This window comes from Manihot esculenta, chromosome 10, assembly GCF_001659605.2.
Source record: "Manihot esculenta cultivar AM560-2 chromosome 10, M.esculenta_v8, whole genome shotgun sequence".
NCBI classification, from domain to species: Eukaryota; Viridiplantae; Streptophyta; class Magnoliopsida; order Malpighiales; family Euphorbiaceae; genus Manihot; species Manihot esculenta.
The window spans coordinates 12,011,497-12,032,446 of record NC_035170.2 but is presented as its reverse complement, the minus strand read 5'-3'; the positions used below and the strand labels follow the sequence as shown (position 1 = coordinate 12,032,446).

The 20,950-nt window shown below is 34.8% G+C and overlaps 1 protein-coding gene across 1 annotated transcript; it reads right to left on the bottom strand.

Moving 5' to 3' along the window:
* Window positions 1-509: 509 nt before the first annotated feature.
* On the bottom strand, window positions 510-19,648 carry LOC110625173 (chlorophyll(ide) b reductase NOL, chloroplastic). The gene is made up of 13 exons (XM_021770724.2): window positions 19,310-19,648; window positions 18,259-18,327; window positions 17,162-17,223; window positions 16,598-16,684; window positions 15,998-16,065; window positions 15,854-15,902; window positions 15,700-15,785; window positions 2,932-2,989; window positions 2,471-2,521; window positions 1,762-1,812; window positions 1,643-1,684; window positions 869-979; window positions 510-709 (listed from the first exon to the last, which is right to left on the bottom strand). The coding sequence occupies exons 1-13, from the start codon at window positions 19,575-19,577 to the stop codon at window positions 662-664; spliced, it is 1,050 nt and encodes a 349-aa protein (XP_021626416.1). The 5' UTR covers window positions 19,578-19,648; the 3' UTR covers window positions 510-661.
* Window positions 19,649-20,950: the final 1,302 nt, after the last annotated feature.

Sequence of the window (20,950 nt, the reverse complement as noted above, 5' to 3'; positions counted from 1 at the left end):
CGTTCAGTTTAAAATCAATCCAAACTGAATAAATTAAAAATTAAAATTTAATATTTATAAAAATCAAATCAAACTAATTTTAATTAAAAATTAAATCAAATCAATTTGATTCAGTTTAATTTAATTCAGTTTGATCGATTTAAATTTTTAATAAATTTTTTATTTTTTTATTTTTTTATTTTATTTTTAATATTTTAAAATTTAATTAAAATATTTTAACCTTAATATCATTTAAATATCATTTAACTTATATCACGATTCAATTTAATTTTTTTAACTTTTTTATTAAAATCGAACCAAACTGAAATAATCAAAACTTTTAAAATTAAAAATTAAACCGAACCAAATCGAACTAAATAAAAAATTAAATTAAAATTTTAAATTAATTCAATTCAATCGATTTTTTCAAAAATCGAATACTGCTCGCCGTGGACTGCACAAGTCCTAATATTTTTCCTAGGACTGGAAATATTGGCATGTTTTGTATGCAAATGCCATTGCCTTCAAAATGAAAAACAAATCTATCAATGCTAAAATAAATAGACCGAATCTATCAGTGAAAAAAGAAACAGCCTGAAATTGGAATAACCTACAAATTTACAATACACATTTTTTGTGGAAATAAAAAAAAAAAATACAAACAAACAAAAACCCATAATCTTCAATCCTCAAGCACGTATCTGTTTCTTCTTGCACCGAAAGCTAGTCTCTGAAAAGCAAGTAAAAACAAGAAAAAGAAAAGTGAGAATCAAGTGAAACTCCAAATAAGCAGAAGGTTGTGATCATAGAAATTCGACGTTATGTTAATATATATATATATATATTAAAAAAATCTCAAAACACAGAAATAATCAGTTTTCCACTGAACTGAGAATATTTGTGAGTAGGCTTTTATGCCGGTAAGAAATCGAATATATGTAGGCTTCATTGATCCATTGGCAGGGATAGATCTTATATTTGGAACGAGGTATTCTGCAACCTGTTACAAGAACAAGAAAAAAGAATGAAAAGAACTTGAAACAGTGTTCATCATAGAAAATGGATGTGGCATGTGAAAGTAAACACAGGCTTAATGCATAATTTTCTCTCTCACCACAAAAATTCATTTACTCGCTCAACTTTATCTTCACTATATTTACTCCTTCAATTTGCATCTTATGGACAACTTATCCTTGGGACTTTGAAGTAAGTAAATAATCTCCTCAACTTTTAATTATGGAATAACTCAATACTTGCGATGTTGGGGCATGCAAATATCACGTCCACAGGTAAACTAATCATTGGAATCAGCTATTCATAATTTAAATTGAAGGGATAAACAGGATGAAACTAATGGTTGGCAGTAAATGGCTTTTAGTGAAAAGATGAAGAGATAAATTATGCATTTGGCCTAAACACAATTATATATAACAGTCCAACAAATTGCTGTTCTCTCCCTCTCTCCTGCCACACCAAGCTCCAACCCCATTACCTCATGGGAAAAAAGGCACACGCCACCTTTCTACATAACTAGTTGGATAAAGTTTAATCATGTTATTATATTTATATAATCATGATAATGGGTTGCATGGCTTCTGTTTAACATGCAACAGATCAAACATTTGATTCAAACAGGATTCAGGATGATAAACAAAAATCTTACCACTTCTGCTGGTTCTGCCAAAACATTAATGAAAAACTTGGCCTGCAACAAGCAAAACTTTTAATTTTCAAATCAGAAATTTATGGTGCAGAGTTTCAGCAGATAATGTTTTATTTCACCTGCTTTGTAGTAGCTCCTGACATAAGAAGATCAGTTGTGACCATTCCAGGCTGCAGATCAAGTGAAGAACAGTAATTTGTAATATAGCCTTAAAATCCCCAAACCAGCAAGATCTTCTTCTGAAATTTGTTCTACTGTATGTTCCCTAAAAGTTATAATTAAGGATATCCTCTGTCCTTTGCAACTTAAGAAGCCAAATACTGGATCCCAACTAGACTCATTTGTGGAATGTGAGCAGCAACCAATCTATAACATTTGAGCTCATAAATTTGTGAGAAGGATGATATGCAAGTTTAAAATTATCCCATCGAACATTTAGATGATTTACTTTTAAAGGCGTACCAGAGCATGCAAAACAAATAACTGATTCAATATTATTCGTTAAACAGACAAAAACAAGAAAAACTGAATATTACAGTTTAATTACAGACAACTGAAAATAAAAGACAATCAGATGGCCAGGTTTTTCATATAAGTTGAATGGTCTTGGATGTTATTAACCTATTTAGATGATAAGTTAGTTGCTTGTGCTGTAAACAGTACATGACCATGGAGCTATCTACCATGACAATGTTGATGTCACAGCAGAGGTTAGGGGGAAATGGATTTTTCAAAGATAAGCATCCTTTGACAGAAAAGATGTTTGAGATAACTGAATCCAACATATAAACCAAAATAAAAATAATTGCTTAAACAAAGCAAGCATACCGACAAATTATGCACCACCACATTCTGAACATCCTGCATCTGCAACTCAGCCTGTGAAAGGATAAAAAGGGAGAAACCAGTATTCTCAGTAACTGTTAATGATACCTCCTTTTGCCAATATATTTATCGGTTGCCAAATATCTATCTACATAGAACTACCACAAACGGATAAGTACTAAAAACTTTCGAGTGAACAATTAACAAGTCCATCCACATAAGTAGATGTGGACATACAGGATTAACTTGCACCAGAAAGATGCATATAAGATATATGTTATGCACATACATGTAGCATATTTCTGTTTCTACAGCATATTTTCTTATTAATCATACGAAAGCTTCTGTCCTTGATAGGGACATTTCCTATACTGTTTTGCTCCTAATGACCTAATGGATAAAAACAGAATAAAGCTAGATGTAAGTATAACTTTCCTACCATGCAAAACAAATTAATCATGTACCTGTAATGATTTTGTTAAATGCACCACACTGCGCTTGGTTGCCCCATATGCAGCAAATCTGCGGGAAAAGAAAATGGAAATGAATTAATTTCCCCATATGCAGCGAGTCTGTGAGGAAAAAAAAAAAGAAAATTAATTAATTAATTAAGGCCAAATGCTCAATTGAGCCCTCTTATTACTTTAACTCAAATATCAATTCCCACTGCTTCATTTTTCACCAATCAAGCCCTCATTTGATTCAAAATAAGATAAGTCCACCCTTTCTTGAGTCATGTTATATAGAACATCATTACATTGGCATTACAATATGGAGGGTACAAGCAGACAACCAGATCACAAGAGTACAGGATTGTCATTCAAAACAGTACAAGCAAAATAGTTTAAAAAAAACACAAATCAAAACAATCTTCACCAAAGCAAACCATGAGAAAGAAGAGAAAAAAAAAAAAAAGCCTATATTGGATAATCCTGTTTTGAATAAGGTAATTTAGAACAGTAGTGAGGAGGCTCTGTCTGCATCTTTCAACTGTAGTTAAAACTATTAGCAGAACTTGTTTTGTCTAAAAGATAACACATTCTCCCTCTCTCTCTCTCTCTACAATATGTAGAGAGAGAAACAAAGCAACACCAAAGAGAAAATGAACAAAACAAATAAAGATCAAGGATTGGAGCATTTGAGAAATTCATTGTTCAGGTTTTCTTAAAGGTAAAACTAAAAAGCTTGAGAAAGTTAGTATTTTAAATAACACAAAAATAAAATATAGAGGAGTATATGAAACCTCAATGACATTTGTAACAATCTAACCTGCATTTCTCTCAAATTTTGGGTAGAAGGCGGGGCGGGCAGGGGGGGGTGGGGAGTGATGGTGGTTTTGAAGTCCTCCGAGCAACTTCAGCATAATTTTGTGTTAGGGAAATCTTTTCCTTTCTTGGGAAAAAGTTGTAAAGGTTTCCTTGTTTGTGAGCGTATACGGAATGTCAATTCTGTCCTTGTTAAAAGGTTAAATAAAGGCAATTTTGCAATGAACTTAATAATGCATTGACGAATCCCAATTTCAAGTAGAACTGTAGAAGTAAGGGATGGATTGGCAAAAATTGAGGATGCTGATATTTGGGTTAAATTTGGAGGGCTTAATTGAGAATTTTGTCATTAGTTAAATAATGGTCAATAGACAATATTACCAAGTATATTTCATATTGACAACTAAGGAAATAATAATGAATTGATTGTTGGAATTTCTGATGGGCCCAGTCCAAATTAGAGAGTGGAGAGAGCTTTGGGTCCCAAAATGGGGCTTAATTGGGCCTTTTTTTTCTTTCTTTTTTATGATGTGGGATTTACTCCCCCTTGCTTCCCCTTTTTTTCCCCAACAATCCCCCCCCACCTCAAGTTCACCTGGTTTGGCCCAATTATGACTTGCTTCCCCTTTTTTTTCCCCAACACTTCCCCTGAAGTCCAATTGGTTTGGCCTAGTTGTAACTTGACTTCACCCAACTGTGACTTGCCTTCATTTGCTCATCTGAGCGCGTGTTCTTTTTTTTTTTTTTTTTGAGTATCAGAGATCTCAGGTCTCTCTCATTTTACCTGCGCTTGTACTCTTCTTAAACTTCAAAAGCTCACAGGGCTTTTAGTATTTCAATCGGGTCTTCCTCAATCAGGCTCCATTCTTGGGCTTCAAGTTTTGGGCCTCAGCCTTCCTCATTGAGCCTTCCATCTGTTTGGGCTTAAAATCTTGGGCTGCAGATCTTAAATATTCTTAGTGGGTCTGACCCGTAAGTGTTAGTCCAACACGCAAGAAAATTTCTTGGATCTTGGATCTTCGTGGGCTGTGACACCATTGGGCTCTGATACCATGTTGGAATTTTTTATAGACCCGGTCCAAGTCTGAGAATGGAGAGAGCGCTCGGCTCACAGGGCTTTTAGTATTTCAATCGGGTCTTCCTCAATCAGGCTCCATTCTTGGGCTTCAGGTTTTGGGCCTCAGCCTTCCTCATTGAGCCTTCCATCTTTTTGGGCTTAAAATCTTGGGCTGCAGATCTTGAATATTCTTAGTGGGTCTGACCCGTAAGTGTTAGTCCAACACGCAAGAAAATTTCTTGGATCAAGGATCTTCGTGGGCTGTGACACCATTGGGCTCTGATACCATGTTGGAATTTTTTATAGACCCGGTCCAAGTCTGAGAATGGAGAGAGCGCTCGGCTCCAAAATGGGGCTTAATTGGGTTTGTTGTAGTGGCCTTCTCCAAAATGCCCTTTAGTAGTCATTTTTTAATGACACCACCTAACTTATAAATCCTCCGTTTTTCTTTCTCTTTTACGATGTGGGATTTGCTCCCACTTCTCTTTTTATTTTCTCCAACATTGACAAATTCCCAATTTCAAGTAAAAGTAAGGGATTGATTGGCTAAAATTAGGGGTGTTGACATTTGGGTTAAATTTGGAGGGCTGAATTGAGAATTTTGCTATTGGTTAAATAATGGTAAATAGACAATATTACCAAGTATGTTGCATATTGACAACTAAGGAAATTATTCACAACTCGATAATATGAAAGACAATAGGCAATAGAGTATCAACCAAAAAGACAATTTCATTGCCATAATTAAGATTTTCAATTTGTTCATCCATCATAATTAGAGGCATTATTAGGGACAAAATTATCAATTCTTGATTCAATACATTATCACTGTAGTGTCCAAGTGAATGTTACTTTCTCTTGAACCATAATAATATTAAAATCATAGAATTATTATTTCTCTTGAAATCTCTTTAATATTTTTTTCACCTTTTTTTAGAGGGGCTCTAAAGGCATTATATGATATAGGGGTTTAAAGAATTTTAGACAGAATTTTTTATTATATTCCAATTGAATTGATCTTTACAAGGTTTGAGTATTTATACACAAAGAATCAACCTAAATTAGAAATATTTATAATAAGTATAAAATCTCTATAATCAAGCCCTGTAATCAAGCCAAATTAGAATTCCAAAGATCTCAATCATCCTAATTAGGAACCTTCTATGTTAGTCAACACTCCCCTCAAGTTGGTGCATAGATATCGCACATGCCCAACTTACAAACCGAAGTGTGATAGTTCTTATTGCCGAACCCTTTAGTAAACACATTAGCTAGCTATTCATCGGAAGTCACATGATCTAATCTCAAGACACTATTTATTAACTTCTCTTCAATGAAATGTCAATCAATCAATATGTGCTTCTTCGGTCATGTTGAATTGGATTGTGAGTTTGTCCCTTTCTAACAGTGTCAATTCCTCTAACAAGCTTTGCAACCATATGAGTTTACAAACATCTTGTGTCATCGCTCTATATTCCACCTCAGCACTTGATCGAGCAACACCACTTTGCTTTTTGCTTCTCCAAATGATAAGATTTCCTCTCACAAATGTGCAGTAATCACTAGTCGACCTCCTATCATCAAAGGATCCAGCCCAATCTGCATCTATGGATGCGTGTATATAACAATGATTATGTTCAGAGAATAGGAGACATTTTCAGCTTGCATGTGAGACTCTCGAAGATCATGTATAAACTGACTGACTAAGCATAAACTGACTGACTAAGCTGATTGCATATGGTATGTATAGTCGAATATGCGAAAGATACATCAGTCTGCCTACCAACCTGATATCTGCCAATATCTACTGATTCACCAATCCCTGCTTGTAGCTTGTGATTGCTTTCAATGGGAGTTTCTGCTAATTTGCAGCCTAACATACCAGTTTCTTTCAAAATATTTAGAACGTATTTTATCTGAGAAATAAAGATTCTCTTTTTTGATTTGGCAACCTTGATTCCTTGGAAATATTAATATTTTCCTAGATCTTTAATTTTGAACCCCTGAAACAAAGGCTTTTTCAGCCGAGTCATCTCTTTAGTGCCATCCCCTTTTCATTACTATGCCATTAACATAGACTATGAGAAGAGTAATTTTACCCTTGTGATGTCTGATAAATAGGGCACGGTCAGCATTGCTCTGTCGATAGTCAAAGGTAATCATAGCTCCGCTGAACTAATCAAACCAAACTCTGGGTGACAGCTTCAACCCATACAAAGCCTTTTTTAGCTGCATACCTTGTGTTTTTTTATCAGCAAATCCATGAGGGATTTCCATATACACTTTCTTCTATAAATCTCAGTGGAGGAATGCATTTTTCATATCAAATTGCTGTAGGTCCCAATCAAGATTGGCAATGCAAAATAGCAATACTCTGATTGAGTTTATTTTGACAATAAAGGCAAATGTCTCCTGGTAATTCACTCCATAGATTTGAGTGTATCCCTTGACAACTAGTCTGGCCTTAAATCTTTCAATTGATCCATTTGCTTTGTATTTTATAGTGAACACCCATTTGCAGCCAACTGGTTTTGTTTCAGGTGGAAGAGCATCAACTCCAATGTCTCATTTTTAGCCAAGACTTTCATTTCTTCAATCATTGCTCCCTTTCAATTAGAATCTTTGAGAACTTATTTTCAATCCTGTGGGATAGATAGAGAGAAAATAGACAAGGCAGAGGCTCTATAGGATGGAGACAAAAAATCACAAGAGAGAAAGTTAGAAATAGAGTGCTTTGTGCAAGATCTAACGCCTTTTCTTTGAGCAATTGGTTTATTTAGATCATCAATAAACTCAAGGTTTAGGATGACTCACCAAATGGAGAAGAGGAAGATTCATGACACTGAGTAGATTGCACACATTTTTGCTTCTGTTTTGTCTCTTCTTGAGTATCTCCTTAAATCTGATTTATCCAAACCCTCGATTATCTTTTCCTGATTACCAATAGTCCCCCCTATATAGTAGTCTTATCAAGAGTAAAACGCTCTAGAGTTATAGGACTAGGAATCATCTCTTCTCTCATTATCCTCTCCCCTGAAGAGGTGACGGGGTAGTACTGAAGTAAGATTGAGTCTCTAAATATAACATCCATACTAACAAAATATTTTTTAGATGGAGGGTGATAACACTTATAACCCTTCTGTGTGGGAGAATACCCAACAAATACACATTTAAGAGCCCTTGGATCGAGCTTTACACCTGTCCTATTATGAATAAAACACATGCATCCAAATACCTTTGATGAAACAGTATACGCATTTTTCCCTTGTAGCATCTTTAAAGGACTTTTAAAGGTAAGAGTTTTGAGAGGCATTCAATTAATGAAATAAGTTGTGGCTAAGACTGCATCTCTCTAATTGATTTTTGAAAGATTCATAGTAAAAATGAGAAATCTGGCTACTTCCAATAGGTGTCTATTTTCCTTTCAACAACACCATTTTGGGCACTAGTGTAAGAATAACTAGTTTGATGTAATATCCCATTAGACTCTAGATAAGCAGAAAAACGATTAGTTCTCAAAACTTTTATCTTAGCATCAAATTGAGTACAAACTATCTTGTGAAAAGATTGAAATCAAGAAAACACAGTACTCTTTGCCTTTATCAAATAAACCCAAGTCATGCGAGTGCAACAATCAATAAAAGTAACAAACCAACGATTACCAGATAATGAAACTATTTGAATAGGTCCCCAAAAATCAGAATGGATGATCTCAAAAGGGATTGTACTCCTATTGTTACTTGAGGGATAAGATTTTCTTGTATGCTTAACATACTCACAAGCATCACAAACAATCACATTGAGCCTTGAAAAAAAAATCAAGATAAAGTTTTTCTAAAACAAAGAAGGATGAGTGTCCTAACTGTTGATGCCACTGTATGATTTCCTGGTTGACATCCTGATTTCTTCCAAAAAGAGTTCGAGGTGAATTCAAACTCATATTCCCTTCTGTTAAATTTGGGCCAGGCCTAACTCACCCCAAAAGCTAGCTCAAGGGGGAGGAGTGCCTATGGCCCATATAAGGGGCACATTACCCCTTTTCACAACCGATGTGGGATTCAACACACCCCCTCACGCCCAGATTTTTTAACTGGTGCGTGGCACATTTATGGGGCACCCAACATCGGATGGGGAGGCTCTGATACCATGTTAAATTTGGGCCAGGCCTAACTCACCCCAAAAGCTAGCTCTTGGGGGAGGAGTGCCTATGGTCCATATAAAGGGCACATTACCCCTTTCCACAACCGATGTGGGATTCAACACCTTCCAACATATATAAGCTATCATGCAGTCTACCATTACCAATCCTCTTTCCAGTTTAAAGGTCATGAACAACATAATGGCCAGGAAAAAAAATTCAATTTTACAGTTAAGTGCTTTGGTGAGAGTACTAACAGATAAAAGATTAATAGGAAAATAAGAAACATGAAAAATAAAGGATAACTTGATATTTGAAGTATAAACAATAAAACCGGTGCCAGAGATAGGAGTGGAGGAACCATCTGCTATTCTGACAGTATCCTTTCGTAGACATGGGAGATAATTAAAGAGTATTTTCTATATAGAGGGTGATAACGCTTGTAACCCTTCTGTGCGGGAGAGTATCCAACAAACACACATTTAAGAGCCCTTAGATCGAGCTTTCCACTTGTCCTAGTATGAACAAAACATGTGTACCCAAACACCTTTGGTGGAACAGTCTAAGCATTTTTTCCTTGTAGCATTTTTAAAGGACTTTTAAAGGTAAGAGCTTTGAGAGACATTCGATTAATGAGATAAGTTGCGGCTAAGACTGCATCTCCCCAATAAGTTTTTGGAAGATTCATAGTGAAAAGGAGAGATCTAGCTTCCAATAAGTGCCTATTTTTCCTTTCAGCAACACCATTTTAGACACTAGTATAAGGACAACTAGTTTGATATAGTATCCCATTAGACTCCAAATAAGCAGAAAAACGACTATCCCTTTACTCTGTGCCATTATCAGTTCTCAAAACTTTTATCTTAGCATCAAATTGAGTATAAATCATCTTGTGAAAAGATTGAAAGTAAGGAAACACATCACTCTTTGCCTTTATCAAATAAACCCAAGTCATGACTTCTACTTGTTACACACCTTGATCCACTACAGTCCAAATAGCATTTCCTGCTTTGATTTGAGTAGAAAATGGAGTTCCTCTTCTTATGCTCCTATTGACTTTTAAGCTTCTATTTTACTTGTCTCAAAAAGCCTAAATATAAATAAACTAATTATATTTTAAAATTAAATTTTAGTTTTATCAATTAAGTTAGACTTCAAAGGAGGTACCCGCCTCTTATCCACTATTACAGTGGTTTTTTTTACTATTATGGTTAGAATTATGCAAACGAAAGGGCTACACTCAATTGTAGCTTGTAACATACTATGCATCTTTGGCCTCCCAAACGACGACGATAATAATAACAACAAAAATAGTTTTAATTCTTTAATATATTTTATGAATTCTTTTCATTTATTATCGTCAATGTTAAGTTCAATACAGGACCATTTATTATTGTCCAAACATGAGGAACTGTTTTTTCCTTTTTTTTTTTATTTTGAGGGAGATAAAAAGCTCAAATACTCAAAAGCTAAAACCTCAAAAATTGGTCAAATTGAATTATAAAATTTGGTCTAGTTAATTTGATATTTACTATAATTTGATTCAATTTAGCTACTAAAACTAGTAACTTTATATATCAATATAGCATTAACCAAAAGCAGAACCTTATTTTTTTTTTTTAAATTCTTGGCATTTTGTAGTGGCTTTGGCCTTTGCAACTAGCAATATATATCAATATAGTATTAACCAAAAGCAGAGCTTTACTTCTTATTATGCTTAGCATTTTGTAGTTGCTCTGGCCTTTGCAACTTTGCATGATACTTTAGTATAGAAGAATGGTTTAAGTTTTTCTTTCTCGAATTTTTTTCTCTCCCCTTTCTTCCCTTCCCCCATTCTTCTTTTATTTCTTATCTATCAGCTTATTCTAATTCACTTCTCTTCAAATTTGTTTCTTCATTTCTATCTTCAATTTTTAGTCTATAATGTAAGGCGCATTAACTCATCATAGAAGAGGAATATCTAACGTATATGGAATCCTATAAGAATAACCAAAATCAAAGACAATATTCTAAATCCTACAGGATGTAATTTTGCTAAGCTCCTCATTTGTGGTATTCAGTCAGAGTACTGCAGAGCTATGACTAAGCTAGAGAACCAAGCAGCAGTCAAAGGCTTGTAGCATTAGCAGACTGGTGTAATAATAGCCTGTTGAGTGCAAGGCAGCAGACGTTTTGGCACACAGAGGAAGAGGAACATAAAAACACCAGGACCTTCCCAATCCAGATTCCAGTTTCAACATCAAAAAACTCAATCCTGAATCCATCAGCGGGACTGGGGTCCTAGACAATCAAACCACCTTCTTAAGGCCATGCTTTCTCTAGGGCTGCTAGAATGATGTTTGATTGGTTCAAAAGTATTAATATAAGAAGCTTCACATATTCATCTTGGAAAGAACATTCAATAATGGAGAGTGAGAGAGAGACAAAGAATACAACATCAGCAACACATTGGTTTAGGTAAAAAGGTAAAGCTCTTAGGGGTGTTTGACTTCAGAACTACAAGGTAGAAAGAAGGTATCAAGAGAGAAAGTAGAAATAAATCATAGTCAAGCACTCCAGTAAGCTTGACCACCCTACCTTTTCCTAATCCTTTCTGCTTAATATTTGGACAACTCAATTGACCAAGTTATTGCCACCTGTGACAATAATAGCAGTGACCAAACAAAGATGAACAAAACGGACAAATAACTGAAGGTGTCCCACTACTAGGGGCTGCTAAGAGGGGTGGAAATGGTTATGTCAACTGTTAAGAGAAAGGAAACACCAAACAACATATGGTGCAACTCACAAAATGACCATCCATGACATTCTAAAACATGATGACAAAGCATTACCATAGCTTCCATGGATTTCATCATACTCGTCTCAACGTTGCCTATAGTATTATCAGTGGAGAAATAATTGCTAGATTATGAGAAATTTCTAAGTGATATAGTAAGTCAACTACGTAACAATCATTAGCATAATTATAGGGATACTTTCCTAAGTTAGAATACATGATTATAGGATCTTGTATATAAATATTGTATCATTTTCAAAGGAAAATAGACAGAAAATTCAGAGTTTACATGGTATCAGAGCCTAGGGCTCATTTACCTTCTATTGCTAGAGTGAATGAATGAGCATCATCTCCTTTTGAGTTAGTACATTTTGATATTTAGGATCCGTGTCCTATTGTTTCTAAATCTAGATTTAAGTATTTTGTCACTTTTGTTGATGATTACTCTCGTGTTACCTAGTTGTATTTAATGAAGAACCGTTCAGAATTTTTTTATTTTTTTGTGCCTTTTGTTCTGAAATTAAAACTCAATTCAATATTCTTATGCAGGCATTACGAAGTGACAATGCCAAAGAATACTTTTAAGAAATCTTTCAGACCTTCATGACCCAAAATGGAATGCTTCATCAGTCTTTTTGCATGGATAAACCATCTCAAAATGGTATTGCCAAAAGGAAAAACCAGCATCTTCTTGAGGTAGCTAGAACTCTTATGTTTCAAATGAAAGTTTCTAAAAGAATTTTGGATAAATGCAGTTTCTACAACTTGTTTCTTAATTAATCGAATGTCTTCTTCTATACTTTATAGTGATATTCCTTATTTTGTTTTACTTTCATCCAAGTCATTATTTCCTGTCGAACCTTGTATATTTGGTTGTACTTTATTTATGCGAGATATTCGTCCACAGATCACTAAGTTGGATCCCAAATCCCTCAAACGTATCTTCTTAGGTTATTCCAAAGGGGTGTTGATGTTTCTCCCCTATTCTTAATAGTTAGCTTGTGTTTGTTGATGTTACATTCTTTGAATCTACTCCCTTTTTCTCCCAGTCTCCTATTTATAAAAGTCAAGGGGAGGAAGATGATTTATTAGTATATTTTGTTAACCAAGTGTCTGTGCCTCACCATCCTACAGGTTTGTCTACTCCGATGACTATTCATCCTTCTATTGTTCATGTTTATTCTTGACTCAAGCCATGCACCAGCAACTTCTTCATTGGAAGATCTGGCCACCATTCGCACCATTCGCGCTCCTGCTTCTGATTTAGACCTACACATTGTTTTTTGCAAAGGTAAATGCATGTGCACTTATCCCATCTTATCTTTTGTTTCTTATAATCATTTGTCTTCCTCATCTTGTTTTTTATTCACTACTTTGGAACTTGTTACTATTCATAAAACTGTTAAGAAAGCTTTATTCCATCCTGGTTGACGTGCTGCAATGCAAAAAGAAATGGTGGAATTAGATGATAATGGTACTTGGGGACTGATACCTCTACCTTTTGGTAAAAATGCAATTGGTTGCAAATAGATTTTTATAGTAAAAGGTGAATTCTAATGGTTTTGTGGCTAGATTAAAAGCACACCTCTAGTTTACTTCCCAAGTTGACAAGACTCACGTTCTAAAGAAGGTAAGGAAGAGAGAGTAGGAACCAGTTTTTGTAACTTGTTCAGACTTGGGTGTCCCCAACGACTATGAACGAGTTCAGTGGAGGTGATAGACACAAAAGCACTTAGAGGATTAGACGTGGAAAAATAGTATAATCCATGTAACTCATATCCTGCTCTGATCATCTTCCCAGTACTTTGGTCCTACACAACCACTTATTCAGCAGTAAAGAGGACTGAACAATGAATATCTTTAGTCAATTTGCTAACAAGAGATTACGAGATTAGGTTGTATGGACATTCAGGGGTGAATAAAACATTAGTCAAGGGGATAGAAGGAAGGAGATATAAGTTACCTATCCCTTTAACTTGAGTTCGTGAACCATTAGCTAATGTGATTTTAGATGGTGTAGAAAGTGAAACAAGAGTAGAGAAAAGATTGGAATTATTAGAGATATGATCAGAAGCACCAGAGTCGAGGATCCATGAACCAATGAGTAAAGTCTCGGTTAGATAAGCAAAAGAGTTACCAGAAAGAGCAATGTTTGGAGAAGAATGTTGCCGAGTAACTCGGAACTGTAGATATTCTCTGTACTCTGCTTCATTTAGAGTGATTGAATTTGGTTTGGAATGTGAGTCAACTCTATTTGATTGGACCATGTGAACTGTATTTAGAGTTATCTGCTTCTGAGACATGTTGAGAGAGAGAGTTTAACGAGGAAAGGAACCTGCTTCAGAACGTGACCAACATCTCGAAGGTACTGTACACAAAGGATGGGTGAAGAAGAGCTGGACAGGTGACCGGATCTAGTGGCTTGGAGTCGCCGGCGTCGGGCGAGTCTAGGGGAAGGGTCGCCAGCGTAAAAAGGTCATCGGAATAAGGGTCACGCACTGGCGCGTTATGGGATGCAGAAATAGAGTGGCGGCGCGTGGCGGCGTCTTTGGTGATGGCGCTTCAGGGAGGTGCCGATCGAAGACCGGCGAGGCTGGTGGCCTGGGTGGTGAGATTAACTGACTTCCAAAAAACCTCTAAATGAAGGTGGCAGATCTGCCATTCATAGATAGGCCAAGATACTTGGCTTTGATACCACGAAACAGTGATGAAAAAAAAAGAAAGAGAGAGATTTTGAGAGAAAGATACTTGATTATTTTCTCAAGCCAATTGGGGTATATATACTACTTACAAGAATAAATTAATTTCCTAATTATAGCTTAATCATATTCCAATTATATCCATAATCATATCCCTAATTATGCACACAATCACTACAAATCTAAGGCTATTTACAGAAAGTATCTCAACAAGTACTAAATCAGAATACCGAGCTATAGCCCAATCTTTGTGTGAAGTAATATGGATATGTCAATTTCTGAATGAAATCAGCCTTATGGTCTCATCACCTGCTAAGCTGTGGTGTGATAACTAAGCAGCTCTCCACATTGCCTTTAATCCAATATTTCATGAATGAACCGAGATATTGAAATTGATTGTCATTTCATTTGGGAAAAAATTCAACACCAGGTCATCTCAATTGGATATATCAAGACTAGAGAATAACTGATGATATTTTCACAAAGCTCTAAATGGGGCTAGGGTTTGACTACATTTGTAATAAATTGGGCATGATAAACATATTCGCTCCAACTTTATTATATCCAACTTGAAGGAAAGTGTTATAGTAAGCCAACTATGTAATAATCATTAGCATAATTATAGGGATACTTTCCTAAATTAGAATACATGATTATAGGATATCTTGTATATAAATATTGTATCATTTTCAAAGGAAAATACACAGAAAATTCAGAGTTTACAATAAGAAATAGAATATATTCTACGTTTAGGATCCAATTTTTTGTGAACCAATGACTAGTAAAACCTATTAATACACAACTTTATGCACTTTTTCATTCCAAATAAGCAAATTCATTGGTACAATTACAACAAAATCAATAATTTATGAATCAAACTAATAAAATTGTAAGTAAAGGATACAATTGGAAAAGCACGCAAAGTTTAAGACATTTTAGAAAATTATACACTAAGATTTTGCAATCAGTCCAAGAAAGCAGACCACCCAAAAGATAATAATTAAGCAGTAGAAACTATAGAATGATAAATGTAAGACTAGAAAATTATGCTGAATCTAATGAGTTAAGCTAAATAAAACTAATTGATGAGAATCCCACATCGATATGTAAAGAATTCATAAGTGATTACTTTGTATATCAAAATGACTAGCCAATTTGAAATTACAATCCAATCACTTATATTCACCTTTACGTTATTACTTATTTCCGATGTGGGATTCTCAACATCACTTATATTCACCTTTATATTCTTATATATTTCCGAAGTGGAATTCTCAACACTAATCAACTATACCTTGGGGTCGGCCTTCCATCAGAACCAGCTCCATCTATGTTGAATATATGGCCCCCTCGAGGTTGTTTCAACATCATTTTAATTGCCTTTAAAATTATTATGCATGAGAAATAGGCCAAGAAGCTCCGGTCAAGAACAAAGAAAATCCTTTTACCTCTCGACAACATATCATTAAACCAAGGGTGTTTGTAGTGACAACTTCACTGCATAGAAGTCAAAAGAAAAACAACTCTAGACATTCAACAAAAGGTGTTAAATAATTGGGAAGAATTAAAAAGAATCAGACAAAAATGCTCACATAAGATCTTCATCTGATGCTTCTGCTAAAGGCTTATAGCTGTATGCATTTGACCCTGCATTGTTAATCTGCATCATTCTCAATACAAGGTGAGTTACAGCACAATTAAGCTAATCAATCTTCAGTTAAAGGAAGAAGTAGCAAAAGATCATTCAAAAATATTATCATGAGAACATTTTTCATATTCTCTGACATTTGGAACACTCAGAAAAATGGTCAACGGAAATATTTTCCTAGTCAAATGGAAAATTTTAAGCTATTTTTTTAAAAAAAATGTCTCTTTTTATAAGGAGTAGTCATTTTCTGGCTTTAATAATCTTATTAACACCACTAAACCTTCTATATAAAAATTGATTAACATTCTTTATTTTATAAAATTGCAACCAAACAATGGAAAATAAGTTATTTTCTTCCACGTACAAGCTTTTTTCCATGAAACAACCAAACCCTTGAGCTCTTCGATTAAATATGTCCATTTGATCATGGAAAATTCCATCAAATAACTAATCAGCCCTCTTATATATAAGTCTAAATGGATATTTTTATCTGAATCAGCAATTGGAGGTTGCCAGAAGTGAAGCCAATAAACATTTAACATACCCATATATCAATGTACTTGAGGTTTTCTTGTGCAAATGCAACTAAATCTTTCACATCTTGTCCTTCTCTTACATCACATTTTGTACCCTGTAAAGAAGAATTAATTGTCATTAATAACGCATGAAATAATAAAAAACTCCCTCGCTTATAATGATCTCCCTACCCCTGTGCATACACATTCTCTCTCTCTCTCTCTCTCTCTCTCATTTTCCAATCTTTCACTATCTTCCTCTCTTTTTACCCAAATTGAAGTACCAAAATCCTAGAATTAAATGAACAAAGTAATAAATCAAACCAAGAACTTCAAAAATCCACATTAATTCTAGTTTATAAATCCACAAGTCAAAGAGAGATTAAAGTTCTCCACCAAAATATTCAAAAAAATACAATTGATATTAAAATTTTTCCCAATAAAAAACGAAAATTCAACATAAAGAACAAGAACAGAAAAACTAAGAAACCCGCATAAATCGAGTGTTGATGGAAAATTCCTCATGGTTCATTGTGTAACTTAACCAAAGAAATAAACAAAAAACAACAAAGAAAAAGTCATGTAGGAGATACCCACACACGATGCTCTCCAAATTCTTCTCTCAAGCTCCGAGTAGTAGATTCCACACTCTCAGCTGTCATAAATGCAGTGAACAACAGTAAATTATCCACTTTCTAATTTACATGCTTAAATTATTCCCTGCGAGGAATTACTTCTCTAAATTATTCGAAGAATAAACGGTGCAAATACATACAAGTTATCTCCTACTAATTAGGAGCACAAATCCCTAAATCCATGGTAACTATACATAATTAGACAATAAATAATCATGCCTAATTTGTTGCAAATATAGTCAGCTCGAGCTCCATTCACAGCTTTATTGAAAACGTCTCCTAATTTTGCGCTCTAGTTTTGACATATCATGTTGAGATAATCTTTTGTAGAATCTTTTTATGCAAAATAACAATCAATCTCGATGTGTTTGATTCTCTGAAGAAGCATAATATTAGTATAAATATGGAGGGCAACTTCATTATCATAGAACAACTTAGCAGTTAGTGAAATACAACACTTTGCTACTTACTTTTCTCATAAACCAAATTTCATCCAACAATAACAACAAATGCAATAAAATATTACTAGAGGTCATCAATAAGCATAACTTTTTGGTCCCTAGCACTAAGTTACAAAGTCATATAAACCTCATGGTCATGATCATAAAATATGAAATACAAGTACATATGACAATCTACTAAGATTGTATAAGAAATTAGCAAAAAGTTTATGAAATACATGTTACCCTTTCCCTTGGATAGAGGAATATATGAAATACATGTTACCCTTCCCTCGAGTAGAACACATTATATGTTACCCTTTTCCTCCGGTAGAACACACATACAGGCACACACATAAATGATACATGCATTATAAAATGTTGAAAACTTACACAGCACATTAAGCAGAAAATTTAGACCTCATAGTTCATATAATACATGCCAAAATAAACTATTAACTGAATATATTCAAAATCAAAGAGCTCGAATGCCCTGACGTTAGAGTTCATTCAAATAATCAAATCAAGTTAACAGCGAACAATGCATTTGCCTCAAAGCATTTGGTATGCCCAACATCTTAAACAAAACAATGGTACCTGAAAGCAAGACCTTACCTGACCTTGAGCAAATCAAGACATTGTCACCTGCCTTTAGAAACTCTTTAGCTAGTGCATACCCTATTCCTGAATAATCAGAAACAGATGAATCATATTTGACATACATGACCATCCAGTTTAAGAAAGAGAGAGATTGAAGACATTAAAAATTTTTAATTAGTTCATAAAGCATATGCTATTTATGTCCTTAAGCTAAATATTGACATAAAGAGGCAATGATTTAGAAGCTAAACTACTAAAGACGGTGAACAATGGAACTGCTCTAGAATCTCTACATTCGTTACCAGTCACAGTAAGTTGTATCCAATTGAATGCAATATTTTGGCTAAGTTACAACGGTATCCTTCTTAATTTTTACCCTATCTCATCCTTTTCATGCTTCTTCTTCCCTTTTATAATAAGTCACTTCTTCATAGCAGGAAATGAACTTGCAGCTATCTTGACTTGACTTTCCCTCAATCGTCCCCATACAATTCTAATGCTAATAAAAATAGTTCTCCAATTAATTTTCAGAAGCACATGCCCTGTGTCTCCCTAAACAGCTTCTCCACAACAACTCCTTGACTGTCTAGTGGCAAGTAACAACAGAAATTTTCAACTCAGAAAACAAGATCAACAACGTCATATTCCCCAAAACTAACCTAGCCACCAAATAATTTTCTTTCTTTGAGATTATAGTTTCTAGAATTCTTCTTAAGCCTCGATGAAAAACAAAAGCAATCCCTTGCAACCTCAATCCAGATGTTTTAATCTAACAGAGACAGCAAACTAAGCAATCATCAGTCTTCCTATTAAACTTGTAAGAAACTCAGGGCTCCACTTTTACCAGGTAATTCAAAGTGCTGGTATTTCCTTTTCTGTGAGCTAAATTTCATATGGGTTTTAAAACTACTCTCCTATTGACAATGAAAACAAGAGTTTTCACCATACTGTCAACATTATTCAAGAGCCTTCAACGTTTTAACCAACACAACCTCAATTTCAAGGATTAATGGAACTTAAAACTGAAATCCCACTAAGCAAAAGCAAATTAGAAAAGTGAAAGAACCTTTGGTTGAGCCAGTGATTAGGACATTGTAAGGTGGCACCATGGGCTCTCTATTCATAGAATACAGGCTCCTTGCCATAGGTGGAATGAAGCTTGCAACCGTGGCAGAGTTAATGGTTTCCCTTGGATTGATGGGCTTTTGGCGGGAAGCAACGCCGAAGAAGACGCAACGGTGGAAGCGGGGAGGAAGGAAGCGAGGGTGAGAGTACGGAATGAAGAAAGAAGAACAAGAAATCGACATTGCTGTAAAATGCATGCAGAGGCTCATCCATAAAAAATTATCATTTTAGATTTTTTTTTTTGTTTTTTAATAGGGCTGGTTAGCGTTAGGTACTGACGTTTGGGTGAGACTATGAGGTAATGGTTACTTTACGGCGTAAGGTACATTTCAGCGCTCAACCATAGCTGAATATACAAATTAACCCTTAAATTATTTTTTTTTGCAGACAAAAACCCAATCCCCATTTCCCATTTCAAAAAAAAAACCCTCTTAAAGCATTTTAATTATTATATTTAAAACTCAATTAATAAAATAAATCATCAAATTAACATTGAAGGTATATAGACCTATTAAAAGAAGTAACATTTGATAGAGAGAGAGTTTTAAATCAGTGTCAAACTTTACTCGTTAGCGATGACTCTAATCAACTTAGCACGGTAAGTGATGTCTATCGGTATTTGAACAATGATAAACGATAATGACAGTGATAAAATTAGAGAAAATGAAGAAATATTTATAGACCTATTAAAAAAAGTAACCTTTGATAGAGAGAGTGTTCTAAACCAGTGTCAAACTTTACTCATTAGTGATGACTCTAGTCAACTTAGCACGGTAAGTGATATCTAACGGTATTTAAACAGTGATAAACAATAATGACAGTGACAAAATTAGAAAAAATGAAGAAATATTTGGATATTAAAGCTCAATTAATGATAATTTTGAACTCTAATTAGTCAAATCTTGACAATAATCGATTTGACTTTTATAAATTTTCATTTTGCTACATGTGCTTTCAATAGTGACCACTTTTTTATAGACACGCGACAGTATCACTTCATTAATATATTATAATATTTAACTCGAGTTCTTATGGGTGAATCCACTTTTGAAGATGCAAATCACCTCATTGAGCTATCTTGTACCTGCAAATCCTGGGGGTAAAAGGGAGAGGGGTGAGCTAAAAGCCCAGTGAGTAGAACTATAAAACATATTAACACTATGCTTCAATGAAATGCATCATAACACAGACAATTCACATAAGGGTTGGGTGAACTTGTCACCAATTAGTCTAAGCTAACTTTGTGCCAGGCCGTAGCATGGGGTCCTGGTCTTCCTGCCATAGCATAAATTACTTACCATTATCCCAGGGCCTCCTCTGGGCTCCTGGTCTTCGAGTCCCATAACCATGCCAGGCCGTAGAATGGGGTCCTGGTCTTTCCTTACTCTGTGCCAGGCCGTAGAATGGGGTCCTAGTCTTCCTGTCATGGACTAATTGGGTCATCTAACATTCACCCACATCAACAACAATCGATGCAATGCGGCATATTCGTGAAAACTAATGCAATCATCCTATTGCATAATCATGATGCATGAAACATGATAAAACATTTAATTTCTCAATTTAAAGGATTAAGTTTGAT